At 41.1% G+C, this 26,920-nt stretch overlaps 2 protein-coding genes across 3 annotated transcripts in view; both read left to right on the plus strand.

Moving 5' to 3' along the window:
- The window catches only part of CHM (CHM Rab escort protein), a 555,159-nt gene extending 546,904 nt beyond the window's left edge, over positions 1 to 8,255 (plus strand). The window contains exon 21 of one of the 2 annotated variants that reach the window (XR_008914554.1): positions 8,183 to 8,255. The gene's annotated coding sequence lies outside the window, so the exon portion shown is untranslated. The remainder of the gene's footprint in view (positions 1 to 8,182) is intronic. The other variant, XR_008914555.1, reaches the window with a different exon arrangement.
- Positions 1 to 26,920, plus strand: part of POF1B (POF1B actin binding protein) — a 55,426-nt gene that overhangs the window by 8,405 nt on the left and 20,101 nt on the right. The window contains exons 2-5 of the mRNA XM_007507410.3: positions 8,183 to 8,257; positions 10,579 to 10,659; positions 17,284 to 17,385; positions 25,443 to 25,607. Of these exons, the coding sequence (XP_007507472.1) occupies positions 8,183 to 8,257; positions 10,579 to 10,659; positions 17,284 to 17,385; positions 25,443 to 25,607 (423 nt within the window). The remainder of the gene's footprint in view (positions 1 to 8,182; positions 8,258 to 10,578; positions 10,660 to 17,283; positions 17,386 to 25,442; positions 25,608 to 26,920) is intronic.

Below are 26,920 nucleotides of genomic sequence, written 5' to 3' on the forward strand. Positions count from 1 at the left end.
TATATTTTGAATAATTGATCGACTTAGCCTTCTTTTCCCCTTATATTATTTTTTATTTCTGTAACTGAACCAGATAGATACATAAAATTACCAAATTGTAAGGTGTTTTTTTTTTCCTTTTTGTGCCTAGGGCAGGGAGGGTGGGTAATGAAATTGATAATCATTTGATTTATTTTTTGAGTTTCCAGGACTACACTTGAGTTTCATTGTGTTTAGTGTTGTCTTTTACTTTTTTTTGGTACGTTTTTCCCTTCTAATCAAATATTTGATCAACGCTAATATTTAGACAAGTTAGGAAAATAAGACAAGCAGCCCTTAAGTTGGTCTTTTGGTCTTTCCTTCCCTACCTTGTACTGGAGAAAATACTGGATATGGAAACTTGATTATATCCCCTGCCAGCTATGTGACCATGGATAAATCACTGAGCCTCTCTTAGCCTTGGTTTCTTTACCTTTAAAATGGGGGGGGGGGGCAGCTTAGTAGCTCAGTGGATGGAGAGCCAGGCCTAGAGACAGGAGGTCCTGGTTCAAATCTGGCCTCAGACACTTCCTAGCTGTGTGTGACCCTGGGCAAGTCACTTGACCCCCATTGCCTAGCTCTTACTGCTCTTCTGCCTTGGAACCAATATACAATATTGATTCTAAGGCTGAAGGTAAGAGTTAAAAAAAATAATAATAAAATTGGGATTTTAATACCTCCATTACCTACCTCTTAGAGCTGTTGTGGTGAAATTGTTTTATAAACCTTAAGATGCTTCCCAAATGCTCTTGTCCCTTTCTCCCTCCCCTTTTCTTTTTTGGAAAATTTTATTTAATGAATTAATTTAGAATATTTTTCCATGGTTACATGATTCATGTTCTTTCCCTCCCCTTCTCCCACCCCCTCCCATAGCCAATGAGCAACTCGACTGGGTTGTACATGTGTCATTGATAAAGATCCATTTCCATATTATTGATATTTGCATCAGGGTGATCACTCAGAATCTCCATCCCCAATCATATCCCCAATCATATCCTCATCGACCCATGTGATCAAGCAGTTGTTTTTCTTCTGGGTTTCTACTCCCACCTCCCCTTTTCTTTGGAGGTGAAGACAGGACAACAAAAAACTGCTGCTGATAATTTGGGACTCTTCTCCATAATATTGTGCATATTCTAAATATTCTGGGGATCGTTTTCCAGGAATATTTCTTTTCTAGTCCTGCACTTTATCGTGTGCTTAGAGTTCTGCCTAAAATCCTTGAGAATCTTTCATATGCATTGTTGTACACACACCCACATCTTTATTATCTTACTTAAAGATCTTTAGTGGCTCTCTACTGCCCATCAAATAAAAGCGAAACTCCCTGGCCCTCCAGAAGCTGGCCTCAGCCTCTTTTTCTAGCCCAGTCCTCTGTTGGCCTTTTCCCATTTTACTCTTTAACCAAAATAAACAGTTTTCTTTTTCTTAAACTCATTTGTATTTTTCCATCTCCATGCCTTTACTTATTACATAGGGCTTTTTTGGTCCCGTTTATATATTTCAGTCTCGTTATACAAGGATGAACAAAAATGAACAACTCTATATCATAATGAAAATTTCTTATATTTGAATAGTACTTGGTAGTTTTTGAAACACATTCCATATTTTACTAGCTCCTGTGAGGTATGCAAGGCAGAGGTGATTATCGCTTTTATAGATGAGGTTAAGTGACATTCCCAAAGTCATTTGGTAACTTAATGGCAGAACCCAGACTACAATATGGATTTTATTATTCCCAGTCCAGTCTTCCTGCCATAACACCTCCTTTATCTTTTTTTATAGTTGCTCTTTAAATTTTTTTTAATTTAAACCCTCACTTTCCGTCTTCTAATCAATAGTGTGTATTGGCTCCAAGGCAGAAGAGCAGTAAGGGCAAAGCAATGGGGGTCAAATGACTTGCCCAGGGTCACAAAGCTGGGAAGTGTCTAATGTCAGATTTGAACCCAGGACCTCCCGTCTCTGGACCTGGCTCTCAATACACTGAGCCATCCAGCTGCCTCCAAGCCCTTTGTTTTTATATAAATTAACTGTAGTATTCCAGATTGAAATGTTTTCTTATTATCAAAACATCCCTCAGTAAACCTTTCTGGGTTTTAGCCTTTTAGTTTCTTTTCTCTCCTTGTTCATATTCTACACCTTTGTGGTGTATACCAAATGGATGCTGGTAATCGTTTCTTTTTTGGCTGTCAGGGTATTGGTCTGAAATGGCATTGTAATTCAGCACCCATTCTGGATTGATACATTTTCCCACATTGGAAGATTTACACACTTCAGTAGCCAGAAAATCAATTTCCAAGTTTCCCCTCCAAAGTCTGCCATCTGTTGCTGTTTCTCAAGGGCTGTAATTCTATTACTTACGCTATCAACACAGGGCTTTGTACATGTATTAGGTGCTTAATAAATGTTTGTTAAATTGAATTGTCTACTGTAAGCGGCACGTCATCTCATTGTCTTTGGCATGTTAGTTGCAGATTCAAAGCCTGGAAGTACAATCTCCTTGTTTTTTATATGGGAAGGCCTAGAGTATGTTATTAAGGATCACATAGAGATATCAAGTAGTAGCCATGTCAGTGTTGTTTGTGCAGTCATGTACTGTGCTGCCTCTTTTAAAAAAAAATATTTTATTATCATGCAAAACACATTTCCATAGTGGTCATTGTTGGAAGAGCACACTCGTACAACACTGAAACCCCACAATACAACCCTAAATACACTGATTTTGTTTTTTATTTTCACAGATTTTTCCATGTTTCCATGATTCATTTTCTTTCCTTCTCCTCTTCCCTCCCCCCTCCCAGAGCCAACAAGCAATTCCACTGGGTGGTACAAATGTTATCACTTGATACTTATTTCCATGTTATTCATCATAAATACCCTGATGTGAAAGATGGAATGCTTTGATCCCCATCCATCCGACTCCAACAGTTCTTTCTCTGTAGGCGAATTGCATTCCTTTTCATAAGTCTTTCAGGGTTGTTCCAGATCATTGCATTGTTGAAAGTAGCCAACTTTTCACAGTTGATCATCATATAATTTTGCTGTTACTATGAACAGTGTTCTCCCAGGTCTGCTTATTTCACTCTGCATCAGTGCCTGCAGATCTTTCCAGCTCTTTCTGAAATCCTCTTCCTCATCATTTCTTATAGCACAAGAGTATTCCATCACCAGCGTGTACCACAATTTGTTCAGCCATTCTCCAGTTAGTGGACAATCACTCAATTTCCAATTCTTTGCTACCACAAAAAGAGCTGCTATAAATATTTTTGTACAAGTAGGTCCTTTCCCCTGTTTTATCATCTCTTTGGGATTCTCAAATATTTTGGGGATATAGACCCAATACTGGTATCACAAGATCGTAGGGTATGCATAGCTTTATAACCCTTTGGGCAGAGTTCCAAATTGCCCTCCAAAATGGTTGGATCAATTCACAACTCCATCAACAATGCACTAATATCCCAATTTTGTCACATCCCCTCCAGCATTCATTACTTTCTTTTACTGCCATATTGGCCAACCTGATAGGTGTGGTGGAACCTTTGCATTTTTCTAACCAAGAGGAATTTAGAACATTTTTTTCATATGATTACTGATGGCTTTGATTTCTTTATCTGAAAACTGCTTGTTCATATCCTTTGACTATTTGTCAGTTGGGGAATGGCATGTATTCTTATAAATTTGAGAAATTAGACCTTTATCAGAGAAATTTCTTTAAAAAAATTTCCCCAGTTTATTGTTTCCCTTAGAATTATGTTGCCTCTTAATCCTCACATTACCTGGTTTATCTGAAATCCTCGGTGACCTATGATTTCATTTCAAACATTTCCTCCATTGCAGAGGTCTTGGAGAGTTGTAGTTGAAAAATTCATCTGCCCATGATCAATCTGATGATGAGCCCCCCTCTGGACTGGCCTAGTCCAGACCTCAGATAAATGAAGGCTGGAGCTTCTAATTTGGGGGAAATAGAAGATCAACATTGTCTATTCTACTTAACCTGAGGGTTGTCTTCAGTCAGGGTTTACTCTTTTTAGTGTTTTAATCATTGTGTATATTGTTCTTGTAGCTATGCTCTCCAATTTGCATTATTTCATTAGTCTTCCCGTGTTCCTTTAAACTCTTCCTGTTCATGACTTCTTTTAGCATGTCATTCTTTGCATTACTATACCACAGTTTCTCCTGCCATCTCTTAATTATTGAAAATATAGTTTACTTTCACTATGTGGTTTTGAAGATTTTTGTACATTTGAGTCTTTTCTTATTGTCAGTAAAGCTCCTTGGTAGAGGGAGGGAGAGGATATATAGTACCAACAGTGGAAACTTTGAGTTCACTATGAATATGAATAATTTAGTAACTTTTCTTGTATAATTCCACATTGTTTTCCAGAATGGTTAAAACAATTCACAGTTTCATCAGCAATAATTTACATGGTTGTTCTGTAAGAGACTTTCCAACATAGAATTTCTCCACGTTTTCTAATTTGATGCATGTAGAGTAATAAATATTTCATTGTTTTCATTTCCATTTCTCTTGATTACTGGTGTTTTAAATAATTTTTCATTTGGTTGTTGATAGTTACATTTCTTCTTTTGAGAACTTAATTCATTTCCTTTGATCACTTTGTCTATTGGGATAATCACTCTTAAACTATAATTTATTTGGGTATATGATATGGGTTGTTGGTCTAACCCTATTTTTAAAAATAATTATGATTTTTGTTTTCTAAGCACAAAATATTTAATATGAATCTGTTACTTCTACTAACCATCACCCCACAAATGAACAGTGACTAGATTGTTATTGTTTTGAACCTGAAAAAACAGATCCCTCAGTGAAAAACTACCACTTCTGGCAAAACAAATTTCTACATAAATCATGTCCAAAAATTATGAAAATTCTTCACCTTTCAGTCAGATTGTGAGTGATTTGATCCACCTTCTTTCTTTTGTACTAGGGATTCATCATTGAGTTGATTAAAATTCTTAAGTGTAGCTAGGTGGAGTAGTAGATTAAGTATGGGTCTTAGAATAAGAAAGGCCTGAGTTCAAATCTTCCATGCCATGCTAGCTTCTAAGATTCTGTGTCTTAATATTTTCATCTTTATACTATAATAATAGCACTCATTTCATGAGTTTTTGTGAGGATCAAATGAATTAATATGTGTAAAGAACACTATATAAAGCTTAGCTTTGAAAGTCTTTCAAAATTGATTTTTCTTTATATTATTATACAAATTGTTCTCCTAATTCTACTTGCTTTGCTTCAGTTCACAAACATTTTCCCAGTTTCATCTGATATTATCCATTCTATCATATTTTGTGGCACAATAATATTTCCATTACATTAATATGTCATAGTTTGTTTAGCTGTTCACCAAAAGAAATTTCCAATTTTGACCACTATAAAAGGGGCTGTTACAATTATTAGTACACATATTGATCATTTTCCCTTTTTTGGATTTATTTGGGAGGGGGTATAGGCCTAGTAGTGGTATAGTTGGATTCAAGGGAATGCATGGTTTGATAGCTTTCCAGCCATCATTCCAAATTTCTTTCCAGAATTAGACTAATTCACAAGGCTACTAACAGTATAGCTGTTTTCACATAGCCACTCTAACATTTGTTGTTTTCCTCGCTTGTCAGTTTGATAGACATAAGGAGTGGCCTCGAAGTTGATTTCATTCAGACCTATTTTCATTTAACCTTCTTTGAAGTTTTTCCAACCCATTAGTTTATTGAACAGTAGGATCTCTGCACAAGTTTATTTCTATGGCTTGTTTATCTCTCTTTTATCTTTGATAAAGTTTTATTTGTCAATTTGAATAGTATTTTTTAACTTTTATTTTTCTAATTTCTTCTTTGATTTTCTGATTTTCTACTTTGGTGTTAGGTTGGACAGATTTTGATTTGTTGCTTTTCTAGTATTTTTTTTAATTTGCATGCTGAATCTGTTAATTTATTCTTTCTCATTTTGATTGATAAAATTAGTTTGATATGTAAAGTTTCCCATAAGGACTTCTTTATCTATATCTTATAAGTTTTGTATATTGTCTCTTCACTTTCATGTTCTTTGTTAAAATTTCTGTTGTTTCTGTAATTTATTCTTTGACTCACCAATTCTTTAGTTTAAGTTATTTAGTCTCCAACTGATTTCTAATTCTTTCTTCCAATACCCTTTTTTGGATAAAGTTTTATTGTATTACAGTTAGATAAAGAATGTGTTCAGGATAGGCAGGTAGCATAGTTGGGAGGACCTGTGTTCAAATCTGGCCTCAGACACTTCCTAGCTATGTGACCCTAGATGAGTCATTTCACCTTGTTTGCCTACCTGTTGACCTTCTGTCTTAGAACTGTTACTAAGACAGAGAGTAAGGGAGAAAGAAAGGAAAGGAAAGGAAGGAGAGAGGAAGGGAGGGAAAAAACAAAGTGTTCACTATTTCTACTTTTCTACATTGTTTGTGAGGTTTCTCATGGCTTATTTCATGGTCAGTTTTTGCAAAGGTGCCATGCATGACTGAGAAATATGTAAACTTTTCTGTTCCATTCAGTAGCTTCAAGAGATCTATACCTAAAAATAAAATAGAGAGGTGTGTAATTATATTGAAATGCAATTGTCAAAATATTTTAAAAATAATTTCTCAGACTCCCGGTTCAGGAATCTTGCTTTGCAGCAAGTATATTTCCTTCTGAAGTCCATGTAAAGTTTCCTTGCTGGCAGTCTTCATTCAGCATAGCGAGGTGATGAAAAGGAGGTTGTTATGTGGAAAGCACTTGGTAAATTTTCAGCTTGCTCCATGAATGTGACACAGGGCAGCCAGTGGGACCAGAGAATATTATTCCCATTTTAGAGCAGAGAGAATATGAAAGTGCTCTCCAGGGTGTTCATTGGCTATAGTCTGTGCCAGAGCCTAGATTTGAATCCAAGATGTGCTCCTCTGCGTCCCAAGTCCAGAAATCTGAACAACCCTCACTTCTTAAGCTTGCTCTCATTTGTTTGTAATATGCAGTTCATACCATTGTTGGTTTGGGTCTTTCCCAATGTTCCTAGATGGAAATCTGGGTCTATACTCCCAAACTCTGGAATGTTAAACCTGGGGCATTAACGCTGATGGGGCAATGGGGGAAAAAACCAAAAGGAAGATGTTGTTAACAAATTAAATCAAAAATAAAAGAGAAGGTGCAGTCCACGTATGTGGAGGTTTCTTGGCATAAAAAAACTGTGTCGTGCCTAAGGCACAAGTTTCCTCTTCCAAGAGTGTCTTGTTTCCTTTATAAATCACTGATTGACTTTCCTCTCATTTTTATGTGTGGCTTTGGATCCCCAGTGCCTATAATCTGAAGCAGAGGGGCAACTCAGATTTCTCTAGCATAAGCCTGGGAAGGGGGTGGTGCAAGCATTGTTAACGTTCCTGGGTTTTAAACTCCTATTGCCATGTAGAGGAAGGGACTGAGACCTAGGGGAGGATAGTGACTTGCCTAAGGTCACATTGCTAGTTATTATTGGAGGTTCTTTTCAAGTGTGAGATTCCTGAAGTGATGAAACAGGTGGGAGAACAGGACTGAAGTGGGATAACACAAGAATGACTTAGGCTTGGATGTCACAGAATTTGAGATGGAAGAGCTTGCAGAGGCCAGTTTGTACTGGAAAGAGAATTCCCTTTACAGCTTAGCTTGATACTTGGTCATCCTGCCTTTATTTGAAGACCACTGACAACTTAGGCAATATTGGCAAAAATTCTGAAGAAAAATCAGTGGGGCAGTGGATTGAGAGCCAGGCCTAGAAATGGGAGGTCCTGGGTTCAGATCTAGACTGAGACACTTCCTAGCTGTGTGACCCTGAGCAAGTCACTTGACCCCCATTGCCTAGCCATTAGCACTCTTCTGCCTTAGAACCAATACCCAGTATGGATTATCAGATGGAAGGTAAAGGGTTTAAAGAAAGAACAACAAGCCTCAAATCATAAATTGACCAATTCCTTGCAGCTGAAAGAAATCATATTCCCATGAAAACCTTCATGAAGCTGGTGCTGTCTTATTATTAGGGCATGAAAACATCTGCTTGCCAGACTGTTTGGAGTGAATGTAACAGTTTCCTCTTTCAGGAAAAATGAACACCTGTTAAAGAAGACCAGCAGAAACTGCCTAAACTCTTTGTCTCTCTTCACAGGAACTCCATTCTCCAACATTAAAAGTAGCTACTTGTGCCCCGAATACTCTGCATGTGACCCATAATATTGAACAGGTAAAAGAGCCCTTCTTTTGTGCCTCCGCCTAGCTTTTCGTGACATAGATGATGTAGCTCACTAAGTCAGTATTTCTGTAGAAAATATTTTATTTGTCTTAATCAGTCCAAATCTTCCTTCTCATCTTCCCCAACTGAAAACCCCAGAAAATAAAGCCTATTACCAACACGGAGAGTCGATCAAAACCAATTTCCACATTGGTAATTGTCAAAAAATATGTCTCCTTCTGTGTCCTGTGTCCTTCACCTCCCGAGTAGCATGGTGCATTCTTGGTCTTCTGGAATTGTGGTTTCACCCGAGTTAGTATTAATAGCCTAAAGGAACAATCATCCAATCCGCAACCATTTTCTAAGTGCCTACCTTGTGCCACGCATCAAAACGGAAAGAATGAAGTAGTTCCTGATCCAAAAGAGTTTTCCATTCCAAATGTTAGGGCTGTGAATAGGATTTTAAACTTGCATTAGCATTTGGACTAGCCTCCGCTTTCATTTCTCTCAGGCAGAGCCATATTTCTTTTAGGCTCTGGGCCTCTTTTTTTCTTCAAATGTTCTGATCTGAGAATCAAAGGCTGATCTCTGCAAACTTAAAAGTGGTGAGCATGTGAGGACCATCTGTCAATGAAGTGAAACCCTTTTTAAGCTACAGGCTTGTACCAGGACATCCTCACTGGGAAGACTAACTTACAGGGCAAGGGCAAACCCAGCCCAGAGGTACAGGCTGCCAGCGTGCTCTGAGCTGAGAAGTACACGAGGATCCCCTCCCTCCTGGCCTGAAATGTACTCACAATTCTTATATGTGGATTTGTAGAATGATGGTTAGGGCATCCTATCTCCTGTCAAAGTCTCTTCTTAATAATAATTGACATTGCTCTGTCACGTGATGATTTGGGGTTATTTCATTTGAGTCTCCCAACCGTGCCAGGTTGTCAGGCCCAAAGATCCCTTTACTTGAGGCCCAGAATAGGCTGAGTGCCTTGCCCAAGGTCACAAAGAAGAAGTGACAGAGCTGGGATTTGATCCTGGCTAGTTTTGCCCTTCTGTCCATTCTATCTCTGCTTCTCTGAAATTGCCATCTTCTGGGTCAAAGTAAAGTGTTGACCTGGGTCCATTTATTCAGTTAACCTGGCATATAATCAAGAGTTGGGCTTGTGAAAATGCAGCCTAGGAAAAGAATCTGGTGGGAGGAGTGGGGGAAAGCCCAATATTATGCAACATTTCAAGCTGAAAATTTTCAAGAAGATGTATGGGGAGAGAACATCCATCCATCACCCACAGAGGCCCAGCACAAGCTCATCACGACCTGATGGCAAATTCCAGAAGTCCAGGTGACTCTTGAAGAATGTCTTTTAAAGTAGATATGCCAGACTCATAGGCCACATGCCTGAAAAAGTCCGGAGTAAAGCCAGAACCAGATTAAAATATCATTGGGAAAAGAGTGAGGCAGCTAGGTGGCACAGTGGATAGGGTGCTAGGTGTGGGGTTGGGAAGATCTGAGTTCAAATCTGGTTTCAGACACTTACCAGCTGTGCCACCCTGGAGAAGGAAATGCCCAAGCATTCCATTATCTTTGCAAAAAAAAATCTGAAATGGGATCACCAAGAGTCAGAGAAGACTGAAAGGCAACTGAACAAGGGAGATGTTTAACAAATTTTTAAAAATACAGTATAGCACAGGCAATATTAATTTGTGGTTTATTAAGTTAGTAGGTGACCCAAAGAGATCAGTTTCTATTTGAGTTTATTACTGCTGGTGTGAGGCATGGATGAATAACAAAATCGGTGATCCCTGAAGTACTTAAATAAGGATGGAATATGACCTAAGGAGTTTGGGAAGTCAGACCTTGGTGCGGAGTCCCATAGGACAACACTGGGCCTTGGGCCAGGGAGTAGTATGGGGAAGAATTATCCAAGGGGTGCTGATGAAGAGGAACTTAATCATCACAAATATTATGTATTTCCTAGTTTTGAGTAAGTCTAGTCAGTCCTGACCACCTCTCCAGAAAATCTTACTAAGTGAGATTTGGTAGCCAAAGTGCCTCTACAATCCATTTTAAACCCATCAAACATCTTGAAGGTGGGAGCAGGAAGTTGGCGAGTCAGCCTAAAACTCAAGTTATACTAGTTCCGAGTGAAGCACAGGCCACACATCTGATAAGTGCTTATCGAATTGATTTGAATTAAACCCAGTCATGGAGGCTAAATCATAGGCTTGTCTGCCTTCCCTCCTCAGCGCTCCAAAGTTCAACTCGAGCCATTGAATCACTTTATGATTTTATGTGCCTTTTTATCTTTTTTCTCTCCTGTGCCCTTCCATATTCCCAGGATCTCCATTCTCCAACAGTGAAAGTGACTACTTATCCACAGACCACCATACGGAGATATATAGTCCAAAATCCTGATCAGGTAAGACAAACCACATTGAATCTTGTTGTTTTCTGGAATCCCTTTGAGTTTAATAACATGAGCAAATAAGAACGATTTGGCAACCAGACTTCTTGCATCATATGAAATGAGCTTCTAATCACTGTTGCTACCATATTCTGTCCTTAATTCCAGCCATATTCTGACTCAGATGCTTGAGTTGTAAAGCTTTCCAAGGTTCCAAGTCATGCCACACCCAACTGTGACAGAAACCATTGCAGACACTGGGCCGGGGAAGGGGCAAGGACAGAAAAATATACACCTTACAGTAAAAACACTCAGGCCATTGGGAGTCAGGTTGTTTTTGGAGTCCATCCCAACTGGCAGCTAAGATTTGTTCTAGGAAAGAAAAAAATATTTAGGATGTCTCATTGTCTTTTCTGGCTAGCTAAGAACATCACATTTCTCATTTCTTTCCTTTCCCAATATATTTTCTCCCTTTAAGGAGGAAAGCAAGAAAAAAGATCTTCTATAATGTCCTTCCAATCCGTACCCATCCCCAGTAAAAATTAAAATAGTGACTATGGAAAGACTATGGGAAGATACACACTCTTTGGGAACTTGTTATAAAGATATCAGTTAGCTGTGCTGAAAGCAGAGCTGACCTAGACAAGAATGTTCTAATTCTTTGCTATGTACTCGATTTCACTAGGTTCTGCTGTGTATGAAACAACCTCCACCCCTACCACCAAAAGTCCACAACAGTGTTTTTCTTGAAGGGTTAAAAGACTACATTTTCATATCTCTCAGTTTTCACCCCAGGGCAGTCTGGAACATGAGGCTACGAGCAATGAATGAAGGGTGGGCATGGTGGAGGCCACAGTTTTGAATGTTAAGTTTGGCCAGCAGTGAGCTGTGTGATAGCTACTATTCAGTGACCTGAATGATAACCTATGATCATCTGGGGCCTTTGGTCAGTTTTCTTAGACAATTCCAACTCTTCAGGGAAACTCGATGGCCCTTATTTTCAGGTTCCTTCTCCTTAGTCATAGGAATAGAAACACAAACCTGAAACTTGGCTCAGGAGATAGCGACTATTTTATTGTCTAACGTCATGGGGTGGAAGTGGCAGAGAGACAAATTAAGGCTTGATGTGGTAGAGTTATCTCAGGATTGATTGGGCTTCTTCTTCCTGAAGGTCTTCTTGACAAAGGGTGAGGTATGTTGTAGGGAGGAGTTTCTTGTTCAAGTGTTCGGTTGGACTGGCCATCTTTTGGAGATCCCTTCCAACTGAGATGCTTTTGTTTCTTCCTTTCCCTGCTCTCTCCCTGAGCCCTGACCAAGTGGTTCCACAGTCTCTGTATGAAGATCTCCCCATAAAGGAGAACTTACTCATTGCTGAGGCAGGCCATTCCACTCTGGGCTAGCTCTGTTAAGAAGTTTCTCCTCACATTAAGCTGAAATCTGCCTCTCCATAGCTTCTGTTAATTGCTCCCAGGAATGTGAATCCACAAGTCTCCTGACTCAAAGTTCAGATTAAGTCAGCAAGCATTTATTAAGCCTCCATTGTGTGCCAGGTACTCTGCTAAGTGCTGGGTGTGTGTGTGTGTGTGTGTGTGTGTGTGTGTGTGTGTGTGTGTGTGTGCCCTCAAGGAGCTCATGGTCAAGGTAGAGGTGGAGATGCAGTGACAACATGAACACAACTGTGTACAAACAAGATGCATATGGGATATGTTGGAGACAGTCTTGGAGGGAAGGCCCTGGCATCAAGAGGATCAGATCAAGAAAGACTTGATGTAGAAGCTGAGATTTTGGCTGGTACTAGAAGGAAGGAAGCTGGGGAACTCAAAAGGTGGAGAAAAGGAGAGAGCAGACCAAGCATGGTGAAGATGGAGTCTCGAGAGATGGAGTATCTTGTCTAAATACAAGTTTCAGGTTATTTTCACTTCCTTCTGCTGCCAGATTGCACAGAGCTTTAGCATGTTCCCCTCAAGTTTTCTCTACTCCAGGTTAAAGATGTCAAGTTCCTTCAAGGGACTTTTGTAGACCATGGTTTCTAGGCTTCCCACCCTCCTCTGAATGTTTCCTAAATTTCCTCGAAGGTCTTAAAATGTACTCAGACCAGACACAAATACAGAATGCAAAAGCATTTCCTGAGCACTCACTAAGGCTGAAGTGAGTGTGCCCAACTCTAAGGATACACATAGAAAAGCAAGATGGTCCCTGCCTTCAAGGAGCTCACATTCTCACTGGGGGAACACAATGCGGAAAGGAGGATTCTTGTTCAGGATCAGTTGGCAAGACCACATTGGACGTTGGGAAATCCAGGTGGTGACATTGGCAGGGAAGGTAGTAGAGCAAATGGCAAAGCCCCAGGGACCTTAGGGAGTGATAGCATGGCAGAGATGCTCCAATCAGAAGGATAACAGATTCAAGGTTTGGGACAGTGGAGAGGGCCTCTGGGATATCTCCAACAGAGGTGGCTCTCTACGAACCAGTTTCTATGTCCTGGTGGGAACTTGGCAATGTGGTTCCAGAGATTCTTTGCAGAAATGACCACAGATCTCATAGATCATAGATTTGGAGCTGAAAGGGACCTCAGCAGCTATAGAGTTCAACATATGAGGAAATTGGGGCCAAGAATGATTTAATGATTTGCCCAAGGTCACACAGAGACCTTGAATGACAGATGTAAAATTTGAGCCTAGGTCTTCTAACTCTGCAACTTCTGTTCTTTTTTACCCTGCGTCTGTCACATGGTCTTGGATATAATTCCTTGTTTTTAATCAGTTTTTGTAAATAGTAGCTTTTAGGAATTGTAGTGATCATTCCCACTTGACAGAAACAAAGAGGAGGGAGAGATGGTCTGTAATCTGGATTCCAGTTGTTTCTAGGACTCATTCTCATGTAATTCTTATCATTGGGTAAATAATGATCAGACTCTGCAGGTTGAGGATGGCTGTGGATGAAGAGGTGCTCTCCTCTCCTCCCTTCCCACTGCCACCTCCGTTTTAGAGGGACAGTTTCCCAGGAATTGAAGTATTTACATAAATGAATACTGTATTAGAAAAGTCAATTCCTTCCTGCAAAAGGCCAGCATGTTGAATGTGTGTGTTGACTCGTGAGGTAATGGTAGTCGCAGTGGGAAGACATGGAACACAGGGCTGAGGGAAACAAACCATTTTTAGTTCTTAACTCCATTCCATCTTGGAGGATGACCCAAATTTCAGGTTGCATATTTTGTAGGTAAAAACGATCTAACTGGTTTTGCAAGACAACTTGAAAATCCAGTCTCGAGATAGTCTCCATTTGATTTATTCAAATCTGTTCCTTTTGGGCTTGCTTTTTTAGAAACCTTGGGAGCATATTCTCATTTAATTCCAATATAAGTTGACCCTCCAAAATCTAACTCTCTCTTTTTACATGTTCAGCCTTTCCAGTCTTTCTCCTTTCTGCCATTAAAGCAGATATTCAAGCCATTGGTCACATTTGCATTTTCCCCACTACTGATTCATGCTTGGTCCTGCTCTTTCCTTCCTGACCATTTGTGTTTGTTTTGTTTAAATAATTTCAGGATTTGAGCATAATTTTTTAGTTGAAGACCAAGGAAACATTTTGACTGTCCCACTGGAGAGTATTTAAGGATGAAACAAACCAGTTTTACTTTCTGAGATATCGTATGATAGCCCTTTGAGAACCTCTGCCAGAATTCCTAAAGCTAGCAATTAAAGTAATAATAATCTGCCATCATAGAAAATACCTGTTAATTTTCAGGGTGGACCTGGCACAAGTTCAAATACTTACACTGAAAAAAGAAGCTGCCGTTGAGAAATGGAAGACTTCTACTTAGTTTTGCTCAGCGGTGTGTCCTCATATGACTATCACAATTATAAAATATTGGGGCCAAAAGGGACTTTCCCTCTCCTCCAGGCTGACCCTCTGGATTTATGGACTGGTAAGACTCGAGGATGGGAAGTGCCTGATTTGAGGTTACAGAGCCAGGACCATCTACAGTCCCATATTCCCTGTCCTTACACTACCTTTCTGAGTCAGAAGAAGGAATGCCATTTTTTGTTGTTGCTATTTTTTTGTGGCATTCAAGCTATTTGAAAATTATTTCATGGACCAAATAGAGAGTGGTACTGCCTTACTGTCTTCAGTATTAGCAGTTTCATTGCCCCAAGCCATATTTGTCCTTAAAATTTCACTGAGTCAGTCTGGGTGATCTGCAGAGTAGAACCAGAAGTCACCTGGGATCTAGGAAGCCCTGGGTTTAATTCTTGCCTCCTTGACACATATTGGCAACTCGCTCTCCCCTTTCAGTGCCCCAGGTAATTTTTAAAGACCACAAGTTACAAAGATGGTGCCTTCCCGCCTAGGTGGTAGGAGTTTTCTCACCTGGGTGTTCCCTATACTAATCACAGGTCCAGTGCCTCTGCCTCTCCCTCTCCTTTTCCCAGTACCAGTTCACAGGGAAGAATGGAAACTAATCTTTTTATATCAGGAAATTCTCTTAATCTTAGTGGATACTGTTTAATGTCCTTAAGAGAATACAGACTATAAAAAGAATAAAATGAGGTCTTTCTGGCTACTTGGGATCTTGAAAAGGCTCTGTTAGGGTTGTTTTAATATGCTGTAGAATTTTAGCAGAAATACTGAAGTAGCTATCTTATCAAAATGACTTTCATAAATCACATTCATAAGAATATATTTTCCAAAACAACTTAAGATGCAATCTCTTAGTGTCAGAAATGGGACTAACTTAGATATTGGTGGACTTTTTTTGTGAGTGGCACAGAACCCATCAGGCAACTGTGAGGGGGAAAGCAGGCTTAGCTTGGGGTGCAGATAGCTTTCCTCTTGAGCACCCAATGGCTCTTCCATGCATCTTCCTGTAAGGAATAGAAGCAGACATTGGCAGAGCCCAAAGGGACCTTGGAGACCATCTCAGTTATAAAATAAAATGCAAAGAATTACAAAGTATGACAACATATATGAAAACCATTTTTAGTGTTCAAAATATTCCTTATGTCAAAAAGCCATTTCTGGACTTCCTCCTCCTTCCCTCTTCTAAAGTGGGCTGAAGCCTTTCTTAGACTGGTTTCGAGATACTTGCCTTTCCCATTCCCCAAAGCAATTGATGCAGCCTTCCCTGTTTAGGATGGATTGGTAAATGGATCAATGGGAAGAGGAAACCCTTTCAATTCTTCCTGGGAAGTGTGGTCAACCATTACCCTGGAATGTTAACCCCAAATTATATTTTAACATAGTATATCCTTTTCTTATTCAAGATGTTAACTCAGGTCATCTCAGAGAAAAGGGACTTGTTTGAAGATTAGGGGACACTGTGCCCATTTGGACATTAAGTTAGAAATGTTTGGATATCAGATTCATGTTAAATTAAGCAAAAATAGTTTTCGGTGGACTTGTGCTTAAAATTCTGAGTATAATATTAACAAAGGAAACCAGTTATTCTGAACTAAAGCTGTAATTCCTCCCCTCTAAAATCACAGACCCTCAGAAATCCATCCACAACCTCCTTGAGGCTCCTAACCCTAACCCCAGATTTAGAACCTCAATCTAGGTCAATCACCTCAACTTGGTGGTGTTTTTTAGGTTTTACTGATGATGCCTTTTGATTTTTATACTGCCCTCATGAGAAAGGTACTCCAGGCAAAGTCGTAGTAGAGCTGAGATTTGAACTCAAGGCCCAAACCCAGAGGCCTTTCCTCTTTACCAGTCAAATCTGCTTCCCAGAATTTTTCAAACATCTTTTCACAAAAGTGTTCTTTGCCACTTTGCATTGCCACCATCTATCAAAATTGAGCCTTCTACATTGTTTACCGATTCTACATTGTTAACCAATGTTACCCTTTCTCTAGCCTTGCCACACTCATTTTTCTTGGCTGAATTTCTTCCATGTTATGTAAAGAAAGAGCACAACTGCCTATGAGTGATCTAGACTTCCCTGCTCCCCATCACCACTCCTCTTCCCCCTCTACCTCAAGTACAAATTCCTCTGAAAAACAGGCTAACAGTAGAGTATCCCATTTCTTTTCCTTCCATTGCCTGATTCTCATTCAGTTCACCCTCATCTCTGACAGGCCGTGGGCATGTATGTTACTGGTTGTTTTACCATTTGACATGTAAAGACTTCTCTAATGCTGCAACAATTTAGTTTGGAGCTACAATGGCTCATGATTAGAAACATGTGTTCTGCTGAGGATTCTACTATCACAGGATATTTAGAGGGCACCCAGATCCAGAAAAGGTCTGCCAGGTGCTGGCAAATTGCATTTGTTTTGCATTTCTCTGAAGATTGTTTGCATAGAAACCTACCAGGGAATCCAGTTTAAATGAAGCTGACCTTATACTTACTGCTCCACCTCAAAGGAAACTCATTATATTTCGCCTTTGGGAGAGAAGCAAATAGCATCCATTTAAAAGAAAAAAAAAAACTTTGTCACGAATCGTATAATATAGGAGACATCCTGGTACCCTGCTTGAGACCAAGTGTTACCGTTGCTGTGATTTTCTTGCCTTTCTCCAAGTCTTTATATGGCTGAATCCTACATTTTCCTTCAAATACTTGGAATATGTGCTTAACCCGAGTATCTTCTGAAGAAGACTTTCCAAAAGAAGTCATGTTCTCTGTTTTCCTTCTAGGAACCCCTGTCCCCATTTCTAAGAGGAGGGAATTTTTTCCCGGGAAATAATGTCATTTATGAAAAGACAATAAGAAAAGTTGAGAAGTTAAATCCTGATCAGGTAAGTTGTTTTGTTTTTCAGATGGAGGCTTTAGAATTATGAACCTTTTCAGAGAGTTATATAACACCAAGCTCAGTTGCTCTGGGCTAAACTGACATTATACTGAATTTTGACATTAGTAGCCATCTTGTCTTAACTGGTGCAGCGAAAAGTATCTCTACTTCCATAGAACCAGTAGTTGCTCATGCAGCCTCTGCTTGAAGATGGACCTCTGGGGAGGGGGAGGCTAAATCCACTACTTCTTAAGGCAACCCATTCTGATTTTACAGGTTGCTACTTGTTAGGAGTTGTGTTTCCCCCCAGAAACCAAGCCTAATTCTCCTTCTTTCCTCTTTTCCCCATTCTCGTTCTGCTCTCTGGTGCCAGGCAGAACAAGTTCCCCATCTCACTCCTCTCCTATGTCGGAGGCTTTTGAACAGAGGATGCACCTCTATTAATTAGGCATGCTGGGGACTTCTTTCACCGATGAGTTATATTAAGTGGATTCTGGGGTCCCACCTCTCTACGATTCTGTGATTCAGTGATAATGTGAAGTCCTTTCCTTCTTGGTGACCCTTCAGATATTTAAAATAGCTTTCTTGGCCCCTCTGAGTCTTCTTTCCACTAAACATCTCCAGTTCTTCATTTTCAGGGTCTCCAAGCTCTTCACCACTCCAGCTGCCTTTCTCTAGACATTCTTCATCTCATTAAGTGTCCCTTCTAAAAATGTGGCATCCAGAACTGAATGCAGTCACAGATCACAATAGCCTTTTTGGGCTGCTCTGTGATATTTGTTCACTCAGATTGAGTTTAAAGTCCATCAGAAGGCCCAGACTTTTTCAACCCAACTGCCAGCCCTGCCTCTCCCATCTCCTATTTGAATTTGAAATTGACCCCACATAAGATTTTCACTTTTATTCCCATTTGCTTTCATCTTACTACTTTGAGTTCAAACTTCCCTGTCACAAATCTCTTTCAGCTCCTGACTTTTATCCAGTGTCTTATTTATCCCTTTGAGTTTTGTGTCATCTGAAAACTGGATAACTAGGCTGTGTACGTTATCTGTGCCTTCAAACACCATTGGTAAAAAGCTCAGAAAGCCTAGGACTATCCCTGTGGCGCTTTACTGAAAACCATTCCACTGCTTCCAAACCTCTGTATTTGTACTATTGTTGAACCTATTCATTGATCCTATTTCTATCTTTTCTATGACATTTTTGGAGTTAGTGGATTCATGGTGCCACCACTCCACTTGCCAGTGATCAACAGGTATTAACTGAAGTAGACCAGATCCTTTATCAGTTACATCCCAGTCATTCAGATTCTGGTCTATTTAGAAAGCCACGCTTGTTGGGCTTGTTTTTTGCCTTCTGAATCCTTTTACTTCAGGAGATCTGTGTCCTTATCACTGAGCTGAGCTTTCCTCATCTATGCCCCAATAGCCAGGGTGGCTCTTCTTGACATCTTCCCTTGGTCCATCACTAGTAGCCTCCCCACCATGCTGAACAGCTTTCTCCAGGTCATTTTGAAATGATTCTGTTTGCAATATGTGCTGTAGAGTTATTTACAAAGAGCAATCACAAGCTGTGAAAAAGCAAATCCAAAATGGAAGTAACTTCTGCTGTCTGGTTAGGCATTGAAGGCAAATCTCAGTCGTCATTCAGAGCACAGAGTTGCCAGTCTGGAAGAGGTGCTTAGTAGCAGCAGCCGGGTGACCTTGGAAAGCTTCTCCACCTCTTTGGCCCTTGAGATTTCTGACCTAAGAAAATGAGGCTAACATCATGCCACGTGGTGCAATGGAAAGAACCCTGGCTTTTGGACTTCCAATACTTACATTTACTGTCACTTCACTTAACCTAGTGAGTGAGCTTTTAGTTCTCTTCTTTCATAAAACAAAGGGATAGGATTAGATAATTGCTACCGACCCCTCTCTCCCTGGAGAAGAATGAGCCTTGCTATCCTTGCAAGACATAGGTGGGACCTGATTTCTACCTGCTTTCATACCAAGGCTTGCTTCATACAGATGGCGGGAATTCTTCCAGGCCTTCTTTGAAGACAAGATTGCACAGGCAATATATTTTTGGAGGTGCAACAAAAATGCTACAGTTGGGTTGTCACCATTTGGATGCCTTTTTCCCCCTTTATTTATAATTTAATTGGCTTTTAGAGATTTAAGACCTCCCTGGAAGCTAAGAGACAATTAGATGGCAATGACTACAAGTACTTATGAATGGCTTACTGTAGTCCTAATTCCTAAGAGAAAGCTCTATAAGTAGGAGATGTGGATGAGCAGGGAGGACCTTGAGTGAATCTCTGCGGTGGAATGAGAGCTGTTCAAACAGGCCTATCCCATTGGAGAGGAGGAGGACAGGTTCAGAAAAGAAATCGATATATTGTGAAGGGTGAGCTGAAAAAAAAGGTAGTAATTTTTTTCATGTGATTCAGGGATCTCCATCCTTAATATCATTAAAGAAAAAATATGGTCACTTGTGCCCTTTGTGCTCTGAAAATTAATTTGGTGGTGAACTCAAAATGCGTGCTTGAATTTGACATAGCCACTGAAGTCTTTAGTGCTGTAATGTGAGAATTCAAGCTTAAAAGCTGTTAAAACTTGAGTGGTGTGAGCAAATGGTTCAGAGGCTAAGTAAGCTAAGGGAGTCTCTGCACCACTCCAGATGGTGGGTCTGTTAGGGTGCTGTTTAAAATACCACCTGGTAAACGATAATATGTATGAACAGCACTGCAGAAAGACTACTGAGAAATGTGCTGTGTTCCGTGTTGCTTTCTTTTATTATAATATTGCCACGGGTTCCCTCATTTGCTTCCTGATTAAGGCATCCACAAGAGCTATTCCAGAAAAACAGCATCTTGGAAATACAGTCTCACCATCGATTGAAGGTCCTTTCTTTTTTTTAAAGCCCCCCCACCCCCACACACACATTTTAGAATCAATACTGTATTCAATACTGTATGTTGGTTCCAAGGCAGAAGAGTGGTGAGAGCTAAGCAATGGGGGTCAAGTGACTTGTCCAGGGCCACACACCTGGGAAGTGTCTGAGGCCAGATTGGAACCCAGGACCTTCGGTCTCTAGGACTGGCTCTCAATCCACTGAGCTACCCAGCTGCCCTGAAGGTCCTTTCTGATTAGCAGAGTGTCTCTTATTATAATCTAGTATCTGAAGGCATTTTGAAAGATGCAGGGTATCCTCCAAAGCTCTGTCACTGGCCTTCTGTTCTCTCTCCAGATTTACTTGGCAACCTCATTGTCACCCTTGTTATCATCTCTATACAGATGATTCTCAGATCTATTCATCCATCTTTAACCTTTCCTGACCTCCAGCCTCACACCTCAAAGTGGCTTTCTCATAGCATGGGTCCCAAACTCATCTGGCTACCTCTTCCCCCAGACCCAACCCACTTCCATACTGTTACTGTGATTATCTTCAAATGAAGTTCTTACTGTGTCTATTCAGTAAACTCCAGTGGCTCCCTCAAAGCTCTCCGTCAAATGGAAACTCCTCTGACTCTTAAAGCACTTCCTAGCGTGGTCCCTTCCTACCTTTGCAGTCTTTTTACACTTTACCCCTCGCCACATACTCTCCTGCTTAGTGAAAATGGCCTCCTTGCTGTTTGTCGCCCATAACATCGAACCTCTCAGCTCTGAGAAATGTCTGGCTGTCCTGGCTCCCTCCTCATTTCTGCCTCTTGCTTCCTTTGAGTCTCATCTGAAATCCTTCCTTCTTCGAGAAGACTTTTCTAGTCTTCCTGAATCTTCTTCTCTTCCCTCTTTTTCAGCTTCTCCTTTCTAACCTCTATTTATCTGGTTTGTGTGCTGCCTTCCCCATTAGACTGGAGCTCCCAGAGAGTAGGGGCTGCTTATTGTCTTTCTCTAGCACTTAGCACAGCACCTGGCATGCACTCAATGACATAGGAACAGCTGGTATATTCCCTCCATTGTCTGGAAGAAGGGAATTGGAACGCACATGTGCGTCTTAAAAGAATGGAGAAGAATAATTACCAAAAGCTCTATATTCATTATATAAGTATTCCATTCCACACGAAGCATTCTCCCCCCCCCCAATAAATTAAGTTTATGGGACACGCCCATCCAAAAGAGAACAATAACCGAATAAAGATTTTGATCTAGAGTTCATCTGGAAAACAAGGAATTGGAATGTACTAATCATTTGGATGGCTTCAGATTTGGTGCTCTCGTTTATGTAAAAGAGACAGATCCCAAGTAAACAGGCTCTCATGGGATCAGGGATTTATTCCAAAGAGCAAATTTTAGAGTGCCACAGTATTAGGTCAGAATAGATTCACCACAGACAGCCCCAGACTCAGTAACCAAAATCTCTGAAAGGGCCTCAGAGACCATCTAGTCCAACCTATTGCTGACCAAGACTGTACAACATGGCAGTCGGTCAGTTAGCATTTATTCAATGCTTACTTCTGAGGACACAGATACAAGTGGAAAGATGGTCCCTACCCTCAAGGAGCTTATATTCAAGTAGAAGAAGATAATTCAGTCAGTCAATAAACACTTATTAAGCACCTACTAAGTGCCAGACATAGGACAGCTAGGTGGTGAAGTGGACAGAGCACCTGACCTCGAGTCCAAAAGATTCATTTTCCTTATTTCAAATATGACTTCAAACACAATCTGTGTGATCCTAGATAAGATACTTCAACTTATTTGCCCATGTTTCTTCATCTGCAAAATAAAGTAGATAAGGAAATGGCAAACTACTCCAGAATCTCTACCTAGGAAGCCTCCAATTGGGTCATGAGTTGGACACAACTGAAATAACTGATCAACAAAATGCCTGGGAATAGTGCTAAGTGCCAGGGATGTAAAAAGAGCCCAAAGACAGTCCTTGCCCTCAAGGAGCTTACAATCTAATGGAAGAGAAAGCGTGCAAACAAATAGAGACAAAGCAAGCAAGGTATACATAGGATAATTAAGAAATAATTAAAAGAGGGGGAAAGCACAGGAATTAAGAGGAATTAGGAAAGACTGTCCATAGAAGGTGGACCTTTAGTTGAGATTTAAAGGAAGCCAGGAGGTCATTAGTCAGAGTGGAGGAGGGAGAGGGTTCCTGGGATAGAAGACAGGCAGAGAAAATGCCTGGAGCTGAGAGATAGAATATCTTGTTCATGGAACAACTAGGAGTCTGGTGCCTCTGGATCAAAAAGTACATGTTGAGAAGAGTTAAGGCTTAAGAAGGCTGGAAATCTAGGAGGGGTTGGGCTATGAAGGGCTTTGAATGCCAAATAGCATTTTGTACTTGCTTCCCAGAGGCACTACAGTTTATTGGATGGGAGGGATAGGGTGGTGGTGGTGGTAGTGGGTGTGACATGATTGGACTCTTGCATTTTGGGAAAATTACTTTAGTGGCTAAATGGAGCCTGGATTGGAATTGGGAAAAACTCGAGACAGGGCGACCCACCAGCAGGCTATTGTAGTAATCAAGGTGTCAGAGGACAAAAGGATTCCAGAGATATTGCAGAGGCGAATCAACAGGCCTTAGCAACAGCTTGGGTATGGTTGGAGGGTGGAAGCAATAATGTAAGGGGTCGTAAGGATGACTCTTGGGGACTAGGAGGATGTTGTCTTCTGCAGTAATGAGAAAGGGGGACAGGTTAAGGGAGAAAGATAACGAATTCTGTTTTGGACATATTGAATTAAGGCTACTGGACATACATTTTGAGATGTCCACACGGCAGTCAGAGATGTGAGATTGCAGGTCAGCAGAGATATTGGGGCAGAAAAATAGATTTGGGAATCATCAGCATAAACATGGCAATTAAATCCATGGGAACTGATGATGAGATCACTAGATGAAGTCATATGGAGGGAGAAGAGAAGAGGGCCCAGGACAGAACCCAAAGGCACAATCTGGAGGGGAATCTGGCAAAGGAGACAGAAGAGTAGTGAGACAGGTAGGAGGAGAACTGAGGGAGAGTAGTGTCCCTAAGACCTAGCAAGAAGAAAGTTATCAGTGAGGAGTGAGTGATCAGTAGTATCAAAGGCTGCAGATGTCAAGGAGAATGAGGATAGAAAAGAGGCCACTGGACTTGGCAACTAAGAGATCATTAGGAGAAGGAACTGAAAAGGCAGTAGTGGGTAGCAAAAGACAGGCAGAGACAGTCTAGGGATGTGGTGGCAAACCTATGGCACACATGCCAGAGGGGGCACTCAGAGCCCTCTCTATGGGCATGTGTACTGTCACCCAGGCACAGAGTTCATTACTAGAATGCCAAAGGAATGTGAGGCAGGGCTGCTCTCCTCTCTCTCTCTCTCTCTCTCTCTCTCTCTCTCTCTCTCTCTCTCTCTCTCTCTCTCTCTCTCTCTCTCTCTCTCTCTCTCTCTCTCTCTCTCTCTCTCCCCCTCCCCCTCCCCCTCCCCCTCCCTGGGTGGCTAAGGACATTACCCACCCCTCTCAAAGGTTTGCCATCACTGGTATGGGGATAGTAGAGGAAGCCCAGAGTGAGGCTTGGAAAGGAAGGAGACCTGGCTAGAATGGAAGTTCCTAGGGAAGCCATCCGCTGGATGGAGGACATTTCCATTGTGTAAATTCCAAGGTTGGAGGTAGGCCTGGTAGAAGGGTGTAGCATTCCAAGCATATTCACATCTAAGAAATATAATTGATGTATGGATATTGTGTCTTCAGACACAAGGTTTGAACTCTGATATTTGTGGGCGGACTCTGACCTAGCCATGCTGCCTTTGTTCAAGGCAAACTCATTAACATTTTGTGGAGTCAAATTCCTTTGTTAAAGCGTGGGTTGAAGTCAACAGGCCCAAAAGGTGTCATCATTACCATCCCATCCAATCTGAATTATCTATGCTTTGTTACTTTTTTTTCTGTTACTTTTACTTTGTTATGTTTGTTATTCATTGAGCACCTTCCAAGCCTCACTGAAATAAATTTGGTAGGCAGTCCCGTGACTTTCTCTCTTGGGCTTTGCATTCTCACTCTTGATACTCTTATCCTATTTTCTCTCAATTCCACATGTTCCATTAGCTCTTACAATTCCTTTAATTTTCTTATCAAGGAGAATGTCATAGGGGTTCATGCCTTCCCTATCAAAATTACTGACTTGTCTGTGTCTCTCATTCTTCACCCATTTTCTCAGACTTCTTGCTCCTTCTCGAGCCCCAACCCACAAAGGAAAATTCTTTTTATTACCGCCGCTGGCCGGCAGGTTATAAAGGGGATCTGAGTTCAGCCTGGAGAGAAACATCACAACTCCAACCCCTGTCTTATGTGGGATGAGGAGCTGCTGCTACCTTGGCAGGGACCATTCCACTACTGTATAGTTGCAGTTGTTCAGGAAGGTGTCACTTACTTGGAGCTGCAAATTCCTACCATTGTGTCTAGTTCTGCCCCTTAGAGTCAAACAGAACAAGGTTGAGCCCCTAGCCACTTGGTAGCCCCTCATATATATGGCAGTTGCGCTCAGGATCCTTTCTTGCTACTGAGGCTTCTCTTCTCCAAGCTCGGTATCTTCAGTTCCTTCACAGATGCCTCACAGAGCCTGGGTCCTAGCCTAAGTTCTACTACTGCCTTAGCTCTGACCTTAGGTAAGGCCGTCTTTGCCCTTCAGTTTCTTCCTCTGTAAAACAAGGGGTTAGAAGTAAATGGTTTCTAGTAGCCCTGCCTACTCTCATCTTGAAAGCGTCTGTGACCTTCTAGATTGGACAAGAAGAGTTGATGGATGTAACGGTGTCAGAGGCACTTCCAAGATCATTTAGTTCCCTTATGTGGTGTCACCAAAAGGTTCAATTATGTTCACCCGAACCTCAGTATTAAATCAATTTGCTTTCTCGTTTTGAAAATGAACAGTGATATAATTGATATCTATATATTTCTTAACTTGTAATTAAATAAGACACCAGATTTCCTCACCGTTTTGGAGGATTGTGGTTTCTCCATAAAACATTTGGTTAAAATATGAAGAGCTGTGTTCTAATTCTCACGTGTGTACATGTATGCATGTCTGTTGCATAGTTCACAGCAAGGCTCCTGATTTAGTCATGTATTTTCTCCATGGTGGTTTTGGGTGTGCTTTAGGAATGCTACCCTCAGATTCAGTGCCAACATCATGTCATACAACAGCCACAGATTGTACAGACTCAGCTCTGCCAGCCACTGCATTCCACCCAGCAAACTCAAGTCATCACTGGAAGTACTGGAAGTGAACTGTGCTACAGCGGGTCACAGCCAACCCACGAGCAGGTAAGCCTGGGGAGCTGGCTTCTGGTCAGACCAGTATGTCCCATGTAGAGCCCGCTACAGTGCTTGGCACATAGCGGAAGCTCATTGCTTGAACCATCACCCTCCACACAGTCTCCCAGGTTTGAGTAGAAAAATTCCACCAGACTCGAGTGTGGCTGATAAATGAGGATGAACAATGGAAGCGTCCATCCTGCAGGGTTTGCTCTTCTCATGGTTACTCTTCCTTTCACACAGGCCATATAATAGGGTGAAAGAGTGGACGTGTGAGCGTATTAGCTGCCTCTAGCATTTCAAGGCTCGTTCTGCACATATTCCAAAAAGAGGTTCTCTCGGAAAACAATTTCCAAACTTCTAAGTTGTGATTATCCAGAACACATGGGAGGAAACGGCCTCTTCTTTACTCTAGGACTACATGAAATTATTGAGTGAACTTTTAGGAGCTGAAGAAAAAGGCCTTGCTATGCTACATGTTTCCGATCTTAGAGAACATACATACCTGGAGACATATATACTAATATAATGGAGTGCCATGTTTTAAAGATGTGCGCGCACACACACTCACTTATTATATTCAGTGTTAAGAAAGAAGTATTCTTCCACTCGAGCTTGGACTTCACCGGGCCAGGCTTTGCTAGCTCAGGGCTGCCTTTGCCTACACCAGAGTGCCAGGCCTTGTGGAAGGTATCAAGCAGAGCATCTCTGGGAAAGAAAGAGAGTATCCCCGGGTTTAGTACTTGCTTTTATTCCCTTGTTTGGTGATGCTCTCATCAGAATGATTTCTCCACTTCTCTAGGCTGCTATTTGTGTCACAAACTAAGAAGACTGACATCTTGTCTTTGGCCAGAGGTTCATTAGGGAGGCTCACCCCAAGTACATTTACTGGTCCAGTTAATGACCACCAACTGCTGAATACCTGAAGACCTGAATACAGTGAATTGAGAGTGACTACGGGGCACTAAAGCTTGTGAAATGTCAGCAAAACATTCATGGAGTGAGCTTCTTCACCCCCTACATCATAATGTCCTTCTGGGCTCAGGGGATTTTTCTTCCTATTCTGCACTGCAACCTTGTTTAACAGAACTTTCCCGTAGTCCGCTTACAGTTGGCCCTTTATTACATGTCTATAACAACAGGTCCTTGCACTTACTGAGTTGGCACATGATAACTATCTGTTGGCTTGAATTGAACTTCTCTGCTTTCAACAGAGAAGGCCTTAAAGAGTTTCTGTAGAGGCAATTAAGTGGCTAAGTAGACTGAGAGTCAGGCTCAGAGACAGGAGGTCCTGGGTTCCAATTTGACTTCAGACACTTTCT

The sequence above is a fragment of the Monodelphis domestica genome, chromosome X (genome assembly GCF_027887165.1).
Source record: "Monodelphis domestica isolate mMonDom1 chromosome X, mMonDom1.pri, whole genome shotgun sequence".
Lineage (NCBI taxonomy): Eukaryota > Metazoa > Chordata > Mammalia > Didelphimorphia > Didelphidae > Monodelphis > Monodelphis domestica.